The 17,533-nt window shown below is 58.7% G+C and overlaps 3 protein-coding genes across 12 annotated transcripts in view; 2 read left to right on the top strand and 1 right to left on the bottom strand.

Annotated features, from left to right (window-relative positions):
• Positions 1-36: 36 nt before the first annotated feature.
• TRMT1 (tRNA methyltransferase 1) lies at positions 37-7,389 on the top strand. 3 transcript variants are annotated; one of them, XM_010593276.3, is made up of 17 exons: positions 37-146; positions 445-648; positions 744-799; positions 1,046-1,188; positions 1,359-1,546; positions 2,670-2,785; positions 2,863-2,975; positions 3,828-3,976; positions 4,329-4,415; positions 4,488-4,557; positions 4,640-4,774; positions 4,857-4,942; positions 5,234-5,342; positions 5,438-5,514; positions 6,691-6,810; positions 6,892-7,021; positions 7,226-7,389. In XM_010593276.3, the coding sequence occupies exons 1-17, from the start codon at positions 49-51 to the stop codon at positions 7,352-7,354; spliced, it is 2,010 nt and encodes a 669-aa protein (XP_010591578.2). In that variant the 5' UTR covers positions 37-48; the 3' UTR covers positions 7,355-7,389. The 3 variants fall into 3 exon arrangements, with proteins under 3 accessions (XP_010591578.2, XP_010591577.2, XP_023408095.1); XM_010593275.2 differs by having other exon boundaries at positions 39-146; positions 364-648; XM_023552327.1 differs by lacking the exon at positions 6,892-7,021 and having other exon boundaries at positions 39-146; positions 364-648.
• Positions 7,390-7,754: 365 nt separating this feature from the next.
• Positions 7,755-14,321, top strand: LYL1 (LYL1 basic helix-loop-helix family member). Of its 6 annotated transcripts, none has more exons than XR_002786627.2 (6): positions 7,755-7,913; positions 9,155-9,417; positions 10,367-10,719; positions 10,801-10,892; positions 11,766-12,299; positions 14,173-14,321. XR_002786627.2 is itself a non-coding variant. In XM_023552331.2 (6 exons), exons 4-6 carry the CDS (start codon positions 10,388-10,390, stop codon positions 12,194-12,196), a joined length of 855 nt encoding a protein of 284 aa, XP_023408099.1. In that variant the 5' UTR covers positions 7,796-8,095; positions 9,238-9,417; positions 10,102-10,167; positions 10,367-10,387; the 3' UTR covers positions 12,197-12,644. The 6 variants fall into 6 exon arrangements, 5 of the variants coding, with proteins under 5 accessions (XP_023408101.1, XP_023408097.1, XP_023408099.1 ...); XM_023552331.2 differs by lacking the exon at positions 14,173-14,321 and adding an exon at positions 10,102-10,167 and having other exon boundaries at positions 7,796-8,095; positions 9,238-9,417; positions 11,766-12,644; XM_023552333.2 differs by lacking the exon at positions 14,173-14,321 and having other exon boundaries at positions 9,238-9,417; positions 11,766-12,644.
• Positions 14,119-17,533, bottom strand: part of NFIX (nuclear factor I X) — a 95,004-nt gene continuing 91,589 nt past the window's right edge. For all 3 annotated transcript variants that reach the window (XM_064280772.1, XM_064280773.1, XM_010593277.3), the window contains one exon: positions 14,119-16,855. The gene's annotated coding sequence lies outside the window, so the exon portion shown is untranslated. The remainder of the gene's footprint in view (positions 16,856-17,533) is intronic.

The following is a 17,533-nucleotide window of genomic DNA, read 5'->3' as shown; positions in this document are numbered from 1 at the left end:
CCCGGTCGCCTACCGTACTTAGCATCGCTGATTGGCTGAACTGGTCACATGATCCACCCGCCTACTGTGCCAACATGGCGGCGCCCAGGTCCTAATTTAGGAAACGTGCACCGAGACCTATCTCCTTCTTGGTTTCCGGAGAAAAGGTAAAGAAGGCCTACGCGGCACGGGGAGGTATCCAGACCGGGGACAAGTCCGCTCCGAGGGCTTCCGGCTGGTCCCCGGAAGAAGGGGGAGGTGTCAGCGTCCCGAGGCCGCAAAGTCTTCTTAGCCTTCACTTTCAGATGTCTAGGCCACCCCTGGCCCAGAACGTAGCCCTCTCTGATCCTCTGTCGATCCCCCACTCTTCTACTCCCCAATCAGGAGTGGCGGACAGAGACGCCCGCGGATGTCCCGCGCAAGGATCCTTCTGTGGCTAAGCCTCACCCATCGCTCCTCCCGCAGTCTCTGTAGAGCCCGCAGTATGGAGGGGCAGCCCCAAGAGCCGCCGAATCCGGACGCGATGGAGAACGGCACCGGGAACAGCGGAGAAGAGCGCCCACCTGAGGCCCAGGAGATTACAATCACCGAAGGGGCCGCCAAGATCGCTTTCCCCAGTGCCAACGAAGTCTTCTACAACCCGGTTCAGGAGTTCAACCGGGACCTGACGTGAGCAGGGGGTCAGGGGTCAGCCTGGCTGAGGGCAGGAGGCTGTGGGTCGGTGAGGCGAAAGAGGTGTGAACTGATCTTCCGTGTCCTGTCAGATGTGCTGTGATCACCGAGTTTGCTCGCATTCAGCTTCAAACCAAAGGAATTCACAGTGAGTCGGGGTCCAAGCTCCTGGTGGGTGGGGATTACACAAAGCTCTCCCTGCCTCACAACCGCATTTCCCATCCCCAGAAGGTGCCAGCCACATAGCAGGCCCTGGACTCTGCTCCATCAGCTTTTCCCCAGGGGGGTTTGGGGAAGATTTTCCTTCATGAGCCTTCTGTTTTCTGAAGAGTTAGGGGAGATTTCTCAGAGGGGACTTTGATATCGTTTGAATCATGCTTCTGGATGGCTGCAGTCAAGGTGCCAGGTGAGAAGGACGTGCAAAAGTTGGTCGTGGACCTGTCAGAGCAAGAGGAGGACAAGGCTGAACTGAAAGAGGGGGAAAACCTGGCCCCGGGAGACCAGCCTCGAACAGCATCCGTGAGGGAGCTCTGTGAGGTGGGGCCTGAGCACAGGCAGTGGGAACCCTGGAGTTCAGTGGGTGATGGAGGGAAGAGGGCTCCTGAAGTAGGAGATCTAAATGAGGTGGGGGGCAGGGGAAGACTCCTAGGAGCTCAGCAGAAAACAGAGGTATGGATGTGAGTGAGGTTACCCGTATACCCCAACAGGAAGGCCTACGGGTGCTGGAGGGCCTGGCAGCCTCAGGCTTGCGTTCCATTCGCTTTGCCCAAGAAGTGCCTGGGCTTCAATCTGTGATCGCCAATGACGCCTCCTCCCGAGCTGTGGACCTCATACGCCGCAATGTGCAGCTCAACGATGTGGCCCACCTTGTACAGCCCAGCCGGGCAGATGCCCGGTAGGTATGGGGCAGAAAAGCCTAGTGTCCAGAAAATGGGCTCTGGAGCCAGGCTTCCTGATGTCACATCCTGGCTCTCATATTCTGGGTATGTGACCTTGGGCAAATGACTTAGCCTCTTTGAGCCTCAGTTGTCTAATCTGTAAAATGAACACAATGGTTTTACGGCAGCTACCATGATGATTAAATGATAGAAGATTCTTATATAGTCTTAACTCTGTCCAAAGATAAGTACCATTGTCATCTCTGTTTTAGACTTAACCTTTTGTACTTCTTTTATTGTTATTCAAATGAAGCTGGTGTGTATAGAGTGCCAGTATGTGGCAGGCACCATTCTCTGCAGCAGAATGCATCAGTGAACAAAACAAAATCCCTGACTTGGTGTTTTTGTTTTAAGGAAGGGGTTGGCAAACTGCAGCCTGGTTTTGCATGATCTTTGACCTATGAATGCTTTTTACATTTTTAAAAAGCTAAAAAAAAAAAGAATATGGAGTAGAGACTATGTGTCTACAAAGCCTGAAATGTTTACTATCTGACCCTTTACAGAACAACTGTTCTGACCCCAATAGAGTCTAACTGGAAACAGATGATAACAAAACAAATGTGCAAATAAGGAAAAAAAAACTGAAACAAAAGCAACCCTTTACCGTTGAGTCAATTCCGACTCCTGTCGACCCTATAAATCATAGAGTAAACTGGAAGTGAAACGTACTATGGAAGAAATAGAGGGGAAGGAGATGAAGGCAGCCAGCAGAAGGGCTTACAATTTTAAGCAGTGTGGTCAGGGTAGGTAGGCTGCATTGAGAAAGTGGCAAAGGGAGCCACAGTAGTTCCCAGTCCATGAAGTTGTTTGGAGAATCGAATGAGTAATACTTCTATAAACTGCTTGAAACAGTGCTGAGCATGTCAGTGCTGTGTCAACGTTAGCTATTATTATCATTGGTATAGATGGGTAGACTGAGGCCCAAGGAGGCAAAGCTGTGCAGTTAGTAAATGGTCAAGCCAGGACTTGAACCCAGGTAGCTGGGCCTGAGTCTAGGCCAAAACCACTCAGCTGTCTGAGATGACACATGTAGGGGAGGGGACTGGCCCTGCACTGAAGGCCTGGCCCTCTCACACCCAGGATGCTGATGTACCAGCACCAGAGGGTGTCAGAACGCTTTGATGTCATCGACCTGGACCCCTATGGGAGCCCCACCCCATTCCTGGATGCCGCAGTGCAGGCTGTGAGTGAAGGAGGTAAGGCCGGGGCTGATACCACGAGAAGCAGGGCTTGGGCTGTTTGGAGGGTCCTCACTGCCCACTCCTGTCTGCAGGGTTGCTGTGTGTGACCTGCACAGACATGGCGGTGCTAGCAGGAAACAGCGGGGAAACATGCTACAGCAAGTACGGGGCGATGGCCCTCAAGAGCCGGGCCTGCCATGAGATGGTGAGCCCTCCACGCCAGGGCCACCCTCCCACCCCAGGCAGCCAGGGCCAGATTCATGCCCGAGTGTGAGTGACAAGCTCCTCTCTAACTGGCAGAGTTGCTCAGAGCATGGGCTGTCCATCTCGGTCATTGCAGGGCACTGGCTTTGCCCAGGGTCAGAGTGGGTAGTTCCATTATTCTTTCTAGTATTGTGAATTTTAAAAACTTTTCAAAATTGTCTTTTGTAAGGCAGTTTTTCCAGATCTAGCTTCAAAGCCTAGCTTTGCTGATATCTTTAGGCAACAAGTGACTTCTCTCTGGGCCTCAGTTTTTGATTCTGTAAAATGAGTGTGATGATGGTTATGGGGATTCGAGAAAGCAGGGGCAGGAGGCACTCTTGTCCTTGTTCCTTAAGGGCTCTGTCATCAGAGCGCTCTGGCAAATGCTTCCTCCTTCTCCTTGTCGGAGCCTCACAGCGGCTCCTGGTGAGAGAAGGCTGTAGTGGTTCTGCTGCACCCAGTGTCCCCACACTTCCTGCCCACAGAGCCCATGGTGGCCGGGACTCAGGTCCTTGGCCACAGCCCACCCCAAGGAGTACTGACATCTATGCTTATCAGATCTTCGGCTGGGTCTGTGCATTCCTTCACTCGCTTAATGCCCCAGCAGTGCTCTGAGAGACGGGCTGCTGAACTCTGGCGATGAGCTAACTGAGGCACAGAGAGGCAGAGCTCACTTGCTGAAGGTCACACAGCCAGGATGTGACAGGGGCGGGACTGGAACCCAAGGAGCCAGCCCCAGCCTGTACTGTGAGCTGCTTTTCAGCTAGGGGGAAGGGCAGGGGCAAGGTGCTAATGCCCATCCCCTGGCCACCAGGCCCTGAGGATTGTACTGCACAGCCTGGACCTCCGGGCCAACTGCTACCAGCGCTTCGTGGTACCTTTGCTTAGCATCAGTGCCGACTTCTACGTGCGAGTATTTGTCCGCGTCTTCACTGGCCAGGCGAAGGTCAAGGCCTCAGCCAGGTTGGGCTGGGTTAGGGGTGCAGCAGGATGGATTGAGGGAAGAGACAGGACCCTGACTTGGGGAGTGGGGGGACACGTTCCTGCTCTTGGGGTATGAGGGACATGGTCCTGCCCTGGGAGAAAGGGAGGAAATGGTCCTGCCCTGGGGGGTTGGGGGATGTAGTCCTGCCCCGGGGGAATGGGGGACATGGTCCTGCCCTGGGGGGATGGGGAATATGGTCCTGCCCCAGGGGAATGGGGGGACACAGTCCTGCACTGTAGAGTCTGAAGGGATCTGAGCCAGCCTTAGGGAGGAGTTGGGGTGTGGGGGCGCGCTGGGCCTAGAACTTAAGCCACCCTCCCTTGCCCTCAGCAAGCAGGCCCTGGTGTTCCAGTGTGTGGGCTGTGGGGCCTTCCACCTTCAGCGCCTTGGCAGAGCATCAGGAGCCTCCGAGAGCCGGTGAGCAAGGGTCAGCTGGGAAGGAAGGCAACTTCCTGGGTTACCACCCACTGATTGCCCTTCTTCCTGCAGGGTCAAGTTCTCTGCAGCCTGCGGTCCCCCTGTGGCGCCCGAGTGTGAGCACTGTGGGCAGAGACATCAGGTGGGACCAGGCCAGGGGAGGCAGAGTGGGCACAGGGACGCTGGAGCACAGCCCTACCCATCTGACACCCGCATGTCCACAGCTTGGCGGTCCCATGTGGGCAGAGCCCATCCATGACCTGGACTTCGTGGGCCGCGTCCTGGAGGCTGTGAGCGCCAACCCCGGCCGCTTCCATACCTCCGAGCGGATCCGTGGGGTCCTGAGTGTCATCACTGAGGTGGGGGCCAGGCTGTGATTGGGGGGCTCCACCTGTGCTTGTCCCCTGCATGTCCACCCCATGCCCACCTATCCCCCTGCAGGAGCTCCTGGACGTGCCTCTCTACTACACGCTGGACCAGCTGAGCAGCACCATCCACTGCAACACGCCCAGCCTCCTGCAGCTGCGGTAAGGCCCCCGCTGGTGCCCTGAGCACATCGGTAAGGCCCCTGAGGCTGGGCTCTCCTGCCTCAGGGGCCACATGGAGATAAAGCTCAACTCAAGCCAGGGCTTCCGGTGCACGCAAAGTGCTTAGAACAGGGTGTAGCACCCTCACCACCTGGAAAGTCTTGCTATTACAGTCCCTGGCAGTGGGGGTCCATGTGGTCATGGGGAGCAGTGCAGCCATGCAAACCATGCAGCCCAGCTCATACCCACACAGGCAGCTCACAGCCCCCCTCACGGCCCTTGCCTCCCCAGGTCAGCCCTCCTCCATGCTGGCTTCAGGGTTTCTCTCTCCCACGCCTGTAAGAACGCTGTGAAAACCGACGCCCCCGCCTCAGCTCTCTGGGACATCATGCGCTGCTGGGTGAGGGCCGCCTGACTCAAGGGAAAGGGCAGGAGATGGGTGCCTGAGGCCCCTCCTGGCCCAGTGTCCCCTGACCCCTGACCTCTGCTGCCCAGGAGAAGGAGTGTCCAGTGAAACGGGAGCGGCTGTCAGAGACCAGCCCAGCATTCCGCATTCTCAGTGTGGAGCCCAGGTACGGACACGCAGGCGTGGGCACAGACATGTGAACCCACAGGCTTAGGAAAAACACGCGTGTTCAGGCACAGACGCTTCCCCACATAGACACAGGCTCGATGTTCGAATGCAATCCAGAAGCCATCCCCCTCTCCTCTCCACCCCCACCTGGACCAGTACAGTCCCCTCCTTCTTGGTCACTGGCTCCTGCCCTCACCCCCCACAGCAGCCACATGGGGCCAGTGAACACCTGAGTCAGGGCACGTCCCTCCTCTGCTCAGAATCCTCTATGGCTCCCACCTAAAAAACCAAAATACCCAAACCTGTTGCCCTTGAGTTGATTCTGACTCACAGCGACCCTATAGGACAGAATAGCTGCCTTATAGGATTTCCAAGGCTGTATTCTTTATGGAAGCAGACTGCCACACCTTTCTGCCATGCAGCAGCTGGTGGGTTCAAATCGCCAGCCTCTCTGTTAGCAGCTGAGTATTTAACCACTGTACCACCAGGGTTCCTTGGCTCCCACCTCACTTGGGGTTAAAGCTCAAGTCCTCCTTGCAGCCCCCAGGTCCTGCACGATCTGTCCCAAGCCCTCCCTTCCCTCACCTCTTCCCCTTCCCTCCCTTGCTCACTAGGTTCCAGCCACATGAGCCTCCTTACTCAAACACATCAGGTGTAGTCCAGCCTCTGGGCCTTTGCACTGGCTGTGCCCTCTGCCTGGAGCACCCCACCCCAGATCCCCCTATGCTCCTGCCTCACCGCCTTTAGGTCTCTGCACACATCTCTTCTCAGTGAGGCCCTCTCTGCCCCCCATCCAACATTACATCCCTTCCCCAGTCTCCCCATTCCCTTTACCCTGCTCCATTTTCCCCAGAACACCCATCTCACTCCCTAACACACAACATCATTTGCTTTTTTCTGATTTACCCTCTTGCCTGTCTGTCTCCCACACTAGAATGTCAGCTTCACAAAGCACAAGGGTTTTTATCCCTTTTGTTCACTGCACCAAGAACAACATAGGCGCACAGTAGGCACTCAGTAAATGTTTATTAAGTGAATGAAAGAATTTGGACACATGGGTAGACACAGTCTTTACAAGGCACGTACATGCTGCACCAAAGTGGGCAGGCCCCAGGAGCTGGCGCTGCACATTTGATGGCCCCTGCCCCTTGTGTTTCCCACCTCCCCCCCACAGTCTGCAGGCCAACTTCACCATCCGGGAAGATGCCAACCCCAGCTCCCGCCAGCGAGGACTCAAGCGCTTCCAGGCCAACCCCGAGGCCAACTGGGGCCCCCGGCCACGTGCCCGGCCAGGGTGAGTGGAGTGTTGGCGGGGGCTCAGCCAAGCGGGGTGGGCGAAGACCAGCTGGGTCCCAGCACCCATCTCCCTGCTCAGGGCCAAGGCGGCAGGTGGTGCCATGGAGGAAAGGCGTAGGCTGCTCCAGAATAAGCGGAAGGAGCCAACTGAGGACCCGGCCCAGCGGGCTGCTCAGCTTAAGACATTTCCCTGCAAGAGGTTCAAGGAGGTGAGCCTCCCCGCTTCCTGCCAGCTCAGGGCACATGAGTTTCCCCAGGCAGCTGCAGGCCACAGGGCAGGGCCAAGATGCAGACGGCACTGGGAGAAGTGAGATACGGCTGGCACTTGGGAGTGAGCTTCCCATGTAGGAGTGGAACCCAGGGGAGCCTACCCAGTTCTGGGCCAGGGCTCACACCCACCACCCTCCCACCAGGGTACTTGTCAACACGGGGACCAGTGCTGCTATTCCCACAGCCCCCCGACCTCCGGGCCTGCCACTGATGCTGTCCCCACCGACTGCACCGAGACCCCAGGCCTGGGGCCGCCGCTGGACCAGGCATAGACTGAACCAATAAAGAGATGTCACCCTTCCCTGACTTACTCGTCTGAGTGGGGAGGCTGCCTGTGGTCTGTCTGTCTCTCCACCTGAGGGGCTCTGCCCATCTGTCCAGCTGCATGTCTGGCGTCTCTTCGTCTGTCCTTTTTTAACTCCCTGGGGGAGTTCTGTGGACTGCCTGTCCAGGACAGTGTTTGTTCCTGTGTGGCTGGGGTGTTGGCAGTTCTTCTGTCTGAGGTATTGTGTCTGCCAGGTGGTTTGTCCCCAGCACGGGGCACTCCCCCCGCCCCCCAGGCCGCCCGAGCTGGCGCCTGCGATTCCCGACGCGACCACCGGGCGGCAGTCGTGCGCGGGTGCCCGCGGGGCTTTTGCCCCACCTACCTTCAGTCGCGCGCCCCTGGCCTCGGACACGCGCGCGGGCGGCCGCTTTCGCCAGGGAACCCTCACGTGGCCTGGCGCCGCCACTGCCTCCTCGCGGCCTGGTTCCTTTGGCCCAATTCCCTCGAGGCCGAGATGGCGGAAGCCGGACCGGAACCAGGCGCCCTGTGCATCCGTTCCAGACCAGGTGCTTCCTGCCCAGTTGCCCGAGGGGGTGTGCAGTGAGGCCCAGGCCCAGGCCGGGTTGCTGCCCGTCGGAGCAGGGGGGTATAACGTTAACGGAGAACCCTGGGGCAGAATCCCACTCCGCAACGCGCTAGTTTTGGAACCTTGCGCCCTTCACCTTGCTGTGGGTCCCCATCCTTTTCTGTAAGATGATGCTTGGGAAATCCTCCTCCCAAGGGTTAACTCTGAACGTTAACTGTTCTTTCCCTAGGGATACTGGGATGGTTGATTGGGGGGGCCTGGGCTTCACACATCCTTGGGAAGGGGTGGTCTTGGTGCGGGTGACAACTGAGGTTCTGCCTGAGGCTCTGCAGTCATCCAGATACCCACGGTAAAGCATGGCTGACCCAGATGGGAGGAGCTGGGGGTAAGGGACAGTCTTGTCACCGCTACCTACTTATAACCTGGATCCCTCCCTTTATGATGTTGCAGAGGGGTCTGAGCTCCACCTCCACTCCAGGGCACCTGACCAACACCTCTTTCTATGACCTCCTTAATCCCCATATAGAAGTGGCCTGGTGCTGTGAGGGTGCAGGCAAAAGACCACCCATTTGGGGTTATGTGATCTTATGACCAAGAGGCCCATAATTGGGGTGTCCTCTACAAGGTCTCATCAGACTGGCGTCCAGATGTGTCACTTCCTCTCACCTCCCTGAGCCTGGAAAGGTGGTGTGGATAGTGCGCTGGGGGTCCAGAACACCTGCCTGCATTGTGCACACCTGAAGCCAGACTGACAAAGCTGTCCCCCTTCTGGGGCCCCACTCTAGGGCGGAGTGGCAAAAAGGCCCGGAGGGGTTCTGTAAAAAGAGGAACCAGGCCGAGGGGGAGGGGACCTGGGTCACGCAGCCCCGTTGAGCCGGAAAGGGCCCTCTCCCACCCCCATCAGCACTGGCACTCCGATAGGGGGAGTTTAAAGCGGGAGGCCAGACCCAGGCGACACTAGGCAGCAGGTTCCTTGCCTCAGTTCCCCTCTGCTTGGGTCTGGGAGCCTTCCCACCCCACCCACCCTCCAGCTGCGCGCTTCCGTGCCTGGGGGGGCCCTGGGGTGGCAGGCCCAGTCCTGCCTGCGCTGGCCGGGGGCGGGGCCCGGAGGCCCGCGCTCAGAGGTCCCCGCCCCCTGGTTTCCTCCGGGGTCAGTGCGGCTCCTTATCAGGCGCGGCCAGGCGGCCAGGCTCTTATCTGCGCCCACCCTGCATCCTCCAGCCGCTGTACTGGGCAGGAGAGGAAGCCGGGCCTGGGAGAGGGCGGGCCGGCCAGAGCACTCACTTTCTCTCCGGGGGCCTAAGGCACCGACTCAGCCGCCAGGCCCTCAGGACCCTAGAGGAGGCCCGGCCCAACAGCATGGTCCAGACGGGGCAGCAGACTGTGGGCTGTGTGCACGGAGGCCACGCCTGAAGCCAAACTTGAATCCTGGCCCCAAGGGGCCCAAGCCCAGGCACTCACCAGGCGGTGGGACCAGTGCTGGGGTAAGAGGGGGGCTGGCCTGAAGGGTCTGGGATCTGCCCACATTCATTCCTTCATTCATTCATGGGGCGGGCCCATGAAGTGAGAGGCCAGGCTAGCTTTCTCAGGGCCTAGCTAGGACCCTCCCCAGGAAGACAAGGCAGAGGGGCTAGGAGGGTCCAGACTTTTGGGCAACACCCCAGGTGGTGGGGCCAAGTGTGAACAGAGACATTGAGGCAGGGTGCAAAAGTAGGTGCCAATTGGGGGGACACCACAGGGAGGGTTGGAGCATGCAATAAGACTGCGTTAGACAGTAAGGTCAGTGTTTGGTGGCTCTGGGGTCAGCATTTGGAGTCACAGTGTCAATAATGGGTCTAAAGGGCTAGCAAGGGGGACATTTTTAGAGGGTGAGGAGTCACTAGACCAATCATGGAGTGCTCAGCCACGGAGGAAGAGTCAACAGGAGGCACCTCAGAGACACATCTGAAGGCCATGGGGCCAACCTGGGCATCAGGGAAGGGTCAGAGATCAGTCTTGGAGATGTTTCATGGTCACGGTCACGTGGCATTGATGAGTCTATGAGGGGTCTCAGGATCCAATCTGAGGGTTACAAAGTTAGCCTGCAGGGTCAGTGGAGGGTCAGAAGGTCAAGTTGGAATTTTGAAGATCCCAGGATTAGCCAGGGGATCCCTGCATTGTTCCCTCAGGCTGCAGGTGGTGGGATCCTGGAAGAAGGGAAATTTGCTCAGTGACTGGACAACGGAGGCCCTCAGGTAGCTCAGAGATGGCCCTGTGGGGCCTAGCACCTCCATGGACTCCTTCTGCCCTTGAGTTAGACAGTTTCTGGGCCCACCCTCTACCTGCCTAGCCTTTTCCCACTGAGGGCCCCCAGGCCCTCCAGTCCCTCAGCTCTTAGGCATGGAGGGTAGCAGCTGCGTCCTCCTTCCACACTGGCTTCCTTCCCTCCCACAGGTGAGCGCCCCCTCGGGGTCCATGTGCCCACCCCAGGCCCAGGCAGAGGTGGGCCCCACCATGACTGAGAAGGCAGAGATGGTGTGTGGCCCCAGCCCAGCACCCACCCCGCCCCCTGAGCCAGCCTCACCTGGGCCCCCAAAGGCGGAGGAGGTGGGCCACCCAGGTTCCTCACCCCCCAGGCTGCCCCCTGGGGTGCCGGTGATCAGCCTGGGCCACAGCAGGCCCCCAGGGGCAGGCGTGCCCACCACGGAGCTGACTGCCCTGCGGCCCCCTCTGCTGCAACTCTCTGCCCTGGGAACTGCCCCTCCCCCCCTGGCCCTGCATTACCACCCTCACCCCTTCCTCAACAGGTCAGTGGGGGCGAGGGCCTGGGGGGCTGGGGGCTAGGGAGCCTTGCCCACAAGGCGTTAGTGACCCATGACCCCTTACAGCCTCTACATTGGGCCGGCAGGACCTTTCAGCATCTTCCCCAGCAGCCGGCTGAAACGGAGACCAAGTCACTGTGAGCTAGACCTGGCTGAGGGTGAGCATGGGCGTGTGTGCATGCGTGTACACGTGTGGGTGTGCTGAAGGAGCCACCTGTCTCTGCATGGGGCCCACATCTGTGTCCCATACCCTTCTGCAAGAAGAGATGTTTCAAACACACAACAATCCCACGTAGGACCTGATACTCAAGTGAGACCACTGCAAAGCCACAGTTCCACGGCACAAAACTGCAGCCGCCCCCACAAACCAAGCTGCACAGCCATGAAGAGTCATGGCAAAACACACAGCCCACGTGGCACGGCCGGCACAGAATGACAGCTTCACTCAGATGGACAGCCACACAGGAGACAGCCACAGAACCACATCCACACAGGGACAGCCACGGAACCACAGCCACAGAACCACAGCCACATGAGGGACAGCCACAGAACCCTAGCTACACAGGAGATAGTCACATAATCACAGCTACATGGCAACTGCCACACACATCCACAACTATTGCAATATACCATGAATCGCACAGCCACACATGCATGACACCAACAGGACCACAGTCACAATGAGACTATCTCTCAGACCCATGAAAACGTCCAGCCACACCAGGCCCACTCAGAAAGAAAGCTCCCCAGACTGGCAGTCATGAAGAAACACTTCCCTTGGGAATCTCAGCCACAGGCATTAAAGTTTGAGAGTCACAGGTATAGAAGGCAGGACAACCATCTGCAGCTGGGACAGGGCCTGTGACTGTCACAGCTCTTAGAGGGGATGGTAGGGGGGAGGGCAGGGAGGTTGCTAACTGGCAGAGGAGCTGCCTGCGTTAGGCCTCCTACACGGGTGCTGGGTGTCAGAAGTAAGGGCAGGAGGGGGCGCCCTCCGGGCCTCAGCGCCAATCCTTCCTGCCTGTCCACAGGTCACCAGCCCCAGAAGGTGGCCCGGCGCGTGTTCACCAACAGCCGCGAACGCTGGCGACAGCAGAATGTGAACGGCGCCTTCGCTGAGCTCAGGAAGCTGCTGCCAACGCACCCGCCCGACAGGAAGCTGAGCAAGAACGAGGTGCTCCGCCTGGCTATGAAGTACATCGGCTTCCTGGTGCGGCTGCTGCGTGACCAGGCGGCCGCGCTGGCTGCAGGCCCCGCCTCGTCCGGGCCCCGCCGACGACCGACGCACAGGAGCCCGGAAGACGGCGTCCGCCGGGGGTCCGGACGCAGGGCCGAGTCGGCTGTGCCCCCGCAGCCTGCGCCCCACGCCGCCCCCGACGACCGCCCCGTCGGGGCCACGCGGCCCATCAAGACCGAGAGGGGGCTGCTGGAGCAGGCGGCCGTGGGCCCGGAGGTGCGGTGATCCCGCGGCACCGGGGACTCAGCCCGGGACCGTTTAGGCTGTGATGCGCAGCGCCTGCTCCAAAGGAACGGGCCTGGGAGTGTACTCCCCCGAAGAAGGACCGGTGAGGACGTCCCTAACAGGGACAATGGCCTGGGGGTCGACAGGAAGGGCGACCGTCGTCCCCAGGGCCCCGCAGACCCTTTTATCACCCACACCCGCTGGAAATGGCCTTGTTCGCGTCCCCCTTCCCGGGACTAGGTCTGGGAACCAACATGGCAGAGCGGACATAAAATCCAAGTTGTGCTTCTTTATTCCGGGCTAGGGCTACCGGTAGAGGTTAGGGAGCCTTCGCCTTTCTCACCGGCGCCCCCTCCTGGGGGCGCAGGCATAGCCGCTCCTCGACGGCTGCCGCTGCGCACTTGGCGGCTGAGAGGAGCTTATGGGCGCGGGGAACCCACCCCAGGGACCGGACCCCGTCCTGCACGACGACGCTAGCGAAGGCTCAGGCGCTCTTGCTTTTGTTTTCCTTTATTTCTTTATTTCACATACACATTAGCCATTCAATGGAGAAGCCGGAGAGAGTCAGGCAAAGATGGTATAACAGAAGCGCAGTGACGGGGTCGGGGCGGGCGGGGCGGGGCGGGAGGGAACATACGGGCTGGCTGCCTACTTGCATTCCGCTAGGACACTGAAAACCCAGAAAACAAAACAGACAGTAAACTACCCTTGTTTCTTATGTATCTCAGTGCAGAGACGGGGGTGGAGGGCAGAGAGGGGGAACCAGGCTGAAGGAGGAGGAGCGGAGGGACGGGGACGCTAAGGGGAAGCACACCAAATCCATTAGTACTATATATAGAGATACTCGTATATACTGCGTTTCTTAGCCTAAGAAGAAACTTGTTTGACGGGACGGGCGGCCTTTGCGGTCCGCGATGCTGGTGCTGGTCGGGCGCACGGATCTCCCGGGGATGGGGGGGGCCGCAGAGGGGCTGGCCCAGGCTGGCTGAAGGGGGGGAGGGGGCGCCCCGAGGGTGGAGGGACTGGGGGAGCAGAGGCGGGGCTGGGGTGCCCCTCGGGCTCTCGATTGGGGGACGAAAGTTCTCGCTACTTTATTGCTCCTTTGTTTTCTCTCGTGTGGTGGGTTCGTTCGGCACGGTCGGGGTGGGAAAGTAGGTTGTTTGAGCCACCCGGCCCCTCTGGGACCCAGAGCGCGGCGTCCGCTCCGCCAGCACGGGGGTGAGAGAACAAGGCACTAGGTCTGCCGGCCAGCGCGGGGGCGGGTGTGTAAGGCAGTCGACGGGCTGGTTGCGGGGTGGGGGGACTGTGTGCGGGCCGTGTGCGTGCGTGCGTGCGTGCCTGGGCCTGGGCCGATCCATCGTCAGCATGGCCGGTCCTGTCCTGGAGCGTCGAGCCTTCCCCGCGCTCCCCGGAGGGGACCACAGGTGGGTGGGTAGGAGGAATGATGTCGAGGGGGGCGCTGGGGTGGGGTGGGGAGGAACTACCAACTTGCTGAGCGCGCTCCTGATAATGCTGGTGAGGGTCAAGTTGGCGTCTGGCTCAAAGAAGGGCGCTCAGGGCGGGGGGTGGGGAAGGAAAGGGGACTTTGTTCGTTGGCATTGACCTCTGCGGGGGAAGGGCCGAGATCCCCGCCGCACTCCCGTGCCCAGGCGGGGATGGGGCGAGGAAGGGGCGCTGGGCCCCTGGGAGGGGGCGCCCGGGGAGACCCGTGGCCGGAGCAGCCCAGCCGCCGGGCGCACGCCGCTGTCCCGTTCCGTTAAACTCAAAGGGATATGCGTGTTCCTAACAAGTGCTGGATATTTAATTGATTCATAAACTTATGTATAATAGTCTGTGGGGTTTTTTTTTTTTAAGTACTTTATAATGTAAAAAGCACCAGGGTTTTTATTTTTAATTATTTTAAAAATAATGTTTCTCTCGTCCTTTTCCTTTTTTGATCTTTTTTTTTCCTAATATCGAGGTTTTTTTTTTTTTAGTTCTAAAATGTGAACGTTTCCTTCAGCCCTCCCACCGAAACCGAGAACGAACGACAAAACAAATAAAAACCCCAGATCATCCTCCTCAACGCAGGAAAACGACTTAAAAAAATAAAACTGAAAACGAACGAAAAAAAAAAAAGGAAAAAGCACTCAGCTTTCGTTATCCCCGCTCAGGACGGGGCAGGCCCGGTTCTTTAGCGTCCCCAGAGCCGCGAGGACATTACAACAAAAATAGAAAATTTTTTCCTTAACAATCTCTTAACATACAAAGATAGGAAAACTCTCCGATGCATTGCACTTGGTTCAATGAAAAAAAAAAAAGTTAATCTCCCCCATATACATATTTTTGTGGGGTGTTTTTATTTTTCCCTCTCTTCTAACACGTCCCCACATTTCCTGTCGCCCTCGTCGCCCCTCGCTTGCCCCTAACGACGATACTGGGGAAAGGAGCGGTAGCTCCGCCCGCCCCGCGCAACCCCTCGCCGGGCTCGCCCCGGGCCCGGGCCCAGCTGGCCTGCAGCTTCCGACCTCGCGGGCGCGGGCCGCCAGAACGCGGGACCCCCGGATCCCGCAGGCCCCGCCGCACCCGCGGCCCGATTGTCTCTGAGGGAAGGGGCTGGAGTGGCTGGGCGGGGGTCCCTTCCTTTCCCTTCTCAGCTCTGACCCTGTTTAGCCAACCGAACTGAAAAATCATTGCACTTGACCAGGCGTGACGCCCGGTCCCCCCGGCCCCCCACCCCTAGCCCTCCACCCCACGCCAGGGCAGCTCCCATGGGGATCCCCAGCCCCCTTCGTCTCAGTCCCAGTCGTTCCCCAGGGCTGCATGCAGATGGGCAGGGGGGCTTTCTTCAATTTCTAATAAAAGCTGCTCCCAGGGGCAGCCACCTTGTGGCTTCCAGCTGGGATGGGGGGCCACCCCAACCCTACCCTACCCCTACTGCCTCAGGTAACCCAGGCCTCCCCCCAAAATGCTCCTCCCACCTGTGAGCTTGGGGCCATAGCCTCACGAACTAGGTTTGCAATAAATAAAGCCTGTAACTCAGCCCTATGTGGTACAATGTTGATTGACTTTCTGAGGATCCCGACCTATGCTTTTTGTTTTCATCCAGTTAGAGAGAGAGAGAGAGAGGGAGAGAGGCACAAGACTGGGAAGAGGAGAAAGAGGAGGAAAGGAGAGGAAGGAGGAGCAGAGGCCCAGGAGGGGAGGACGCAGGGAGAAGGGAGTAAGGCACAGAAAGACAAGCCAGAGGGGCCAGGTCACACCCTGGTGGGGGGGGGCGGGGGTGCTGTCATACTCATGCTCCCTTCCCTTCTCAGGGACTTCTGAAGACCCTCTGGACAGGACCCCCCCACAACCGTCCCTTGGGGAGGAGGGGGCTGGGGGGGGCTACTTCCTGTGGTGTGTTACCAAATTGTTCCCAAGTTGCTCAAATGGAGGAATTCCTAACTGCAATGGCAAAAGACTCAAACAATGCCCCACCCCTAAATAAAGAGTAAAAGACATTACAGCTAAAACCCAGAGAGAAGTGGCCCAGAGGGTGGTGTGGTAGAGGAAGGTGGACAGAGAAAGCTCCAGAACGCTTTTGAGAAGTGTGATGGCCAACACCCCCAAAGGACGAATGATGCCTACCTAGTGGAGGCCACACCTTGTCTTCCGCACTCAGCTCGGTTCTGGCCCCTTCTTCTCCAGTCTCTGGCCAGCCCCAGGCGCAGGGCTGTTGGCATGGGCATGTGGGGCTGTGGTGGGGACCAGTGGGGCAGAGTGAGGGCACTTACATTAGGGGCTGGGGCATGGGGGAGGCCTAGGGGCCAACTCCCCTCACTCACTGCACGGCAGGAGGGTGGCCCTCCTGGCCTGCGGAGAGAGGGAAGAGGGGGGCCTGTCAGGGTGGGATGAGGCCCGACCGAGAGCATTCCAACCTTTTCCCATGGACTGTACAGAGAGAGGGGTCAGGCCCCGAATACTGCCCCTGAGGTTCAGGGTGGAATGGCCCAAGGCCCTCCATTCTGGGCTCCTGCACCTAGCTCCAGAGGGCACGCCCATTCCCCACCTTGGGGCTTTTAGCCCGAGGCTGGGCCAGGGAGCAATGGAGGCTGCTGGCCCTGCCTCACCCAGTCCAGAGCATCCAAGAGAAGAAGAGGGAAGAGACAACGAGGGAAGGAGGAGATGGGTGCCTGGAGGGACGAGCCCTCTTGTTCTAAACTCCTGTTTGTTGTCTTCCCCTTCGGGTCCAAGTTGAGGGGTGGCGTTCCCCTAGGAAGGGGTGAGGGAGGGCAGGCCCCTTCAAAACCGTGCTGGTTGCTTTGTCTGGGGATTCTGTTCCTTCCCCAGAAGGCCAGGATGGGGTGGGGAAGGAAGGCAGTTCTGCATCCCTTTCTTTCGTTTTGTCTTTTACTTGACAGTCTGTTTTGTATGTTTCTTTCTGCTTGGCTGCTGGTGCACAGCTCCACCCGAGACCCCTCGAGGGTTCTCCGAGAACTGGGCTGCTTCTGGGGGCCTGCAGGGGCCCCGGGCTGGAGGAGAGAAGGGCTGAGTGGCTGACGTAGTCTAATTTTTGCTTTTCGGTGGGGCTGGGCTGGGGGATTTTTCCATGTCTCAAAATTTCTTCTGCCCCCTTTTGAGGAACCTCTTCTTTTTATTTTGTCTTTTCTTTTGTCGATCTTATCAGAGGAACCAGGACTGAAACAGGATAAAAAAGAGGAGATGCTGAGAATAGCTGAGGTAGCTCCCACCTGGCCACATGACCTCAGGCCATGCTTAGGTGGACTCCAGGGTGCTGGGTAGCCAAGCCGCACAGAGGAGAGCTGCACCCTCATTCTCTCCTTCTCTCCTTCGGGAATCCTGCCCCCTTGAGACTCTGCCCTCAGTGCTACAGAGTCCAGCTGGCCTTTCTGTGGGCACTGTGCCCAGCGGGTGGGACCCCGTGGCTGGCGCTGGCACAGACCTGGGATCTGGCTGAGTTTCCAATTGTTTAGGTCTTTGTGTGGGTTCTGGAGGGTGGGGAAAATGCCAGGCTGAGGCTTTGGTCCCTGAGGGGTCTTGGGAGTCGGTGGGGTGGCCCAGCTTCTGCTTAGTGCTCTTTCTGTCGCTTTGGATTAGAAGCAGCAATTCCCGTCTATATACCCAAGCCAAGGTCCCACAAGCTGAAAGGCTAGGGGCACCACATGGCTTCAGTCCCTAGCAGTGCCAGGCCTGGCAGAGGGGCCCTGAAGCCCACCATTAACAATCCTCCACACTTGGGGCACCAGACACGGGGGTGGGGGGCGGGGGGGGGGTGGATGGGGAAGGACCAAAGGCTCCCCAGCCAACGCTGCTTCCCTTAGGACACCAGCAGGGGGCGCCGCCTTCCCACAGACA

Source organism: Loxodonta africana, chromosome 3 (assembly GCF_030014295.1).
Source record: "Loxodonta africana isolate mLoxAfr1 chromosome 3, mLoxAfr1.hap2, whole genome shotgun sequence".
In the NCBI taxonomy this organism is placed as follows: domain Eukaryota; kingdom Metazoa; phylum Chordata; class Mammalia; order Proboscidea; family Elephantidae; genus Loxodonta; species Loxodonta africana.
Note: the sequence above shows the minus strand (reverse complement) of the source record. Positions and strands in the feature narration are given on the sequence as shown.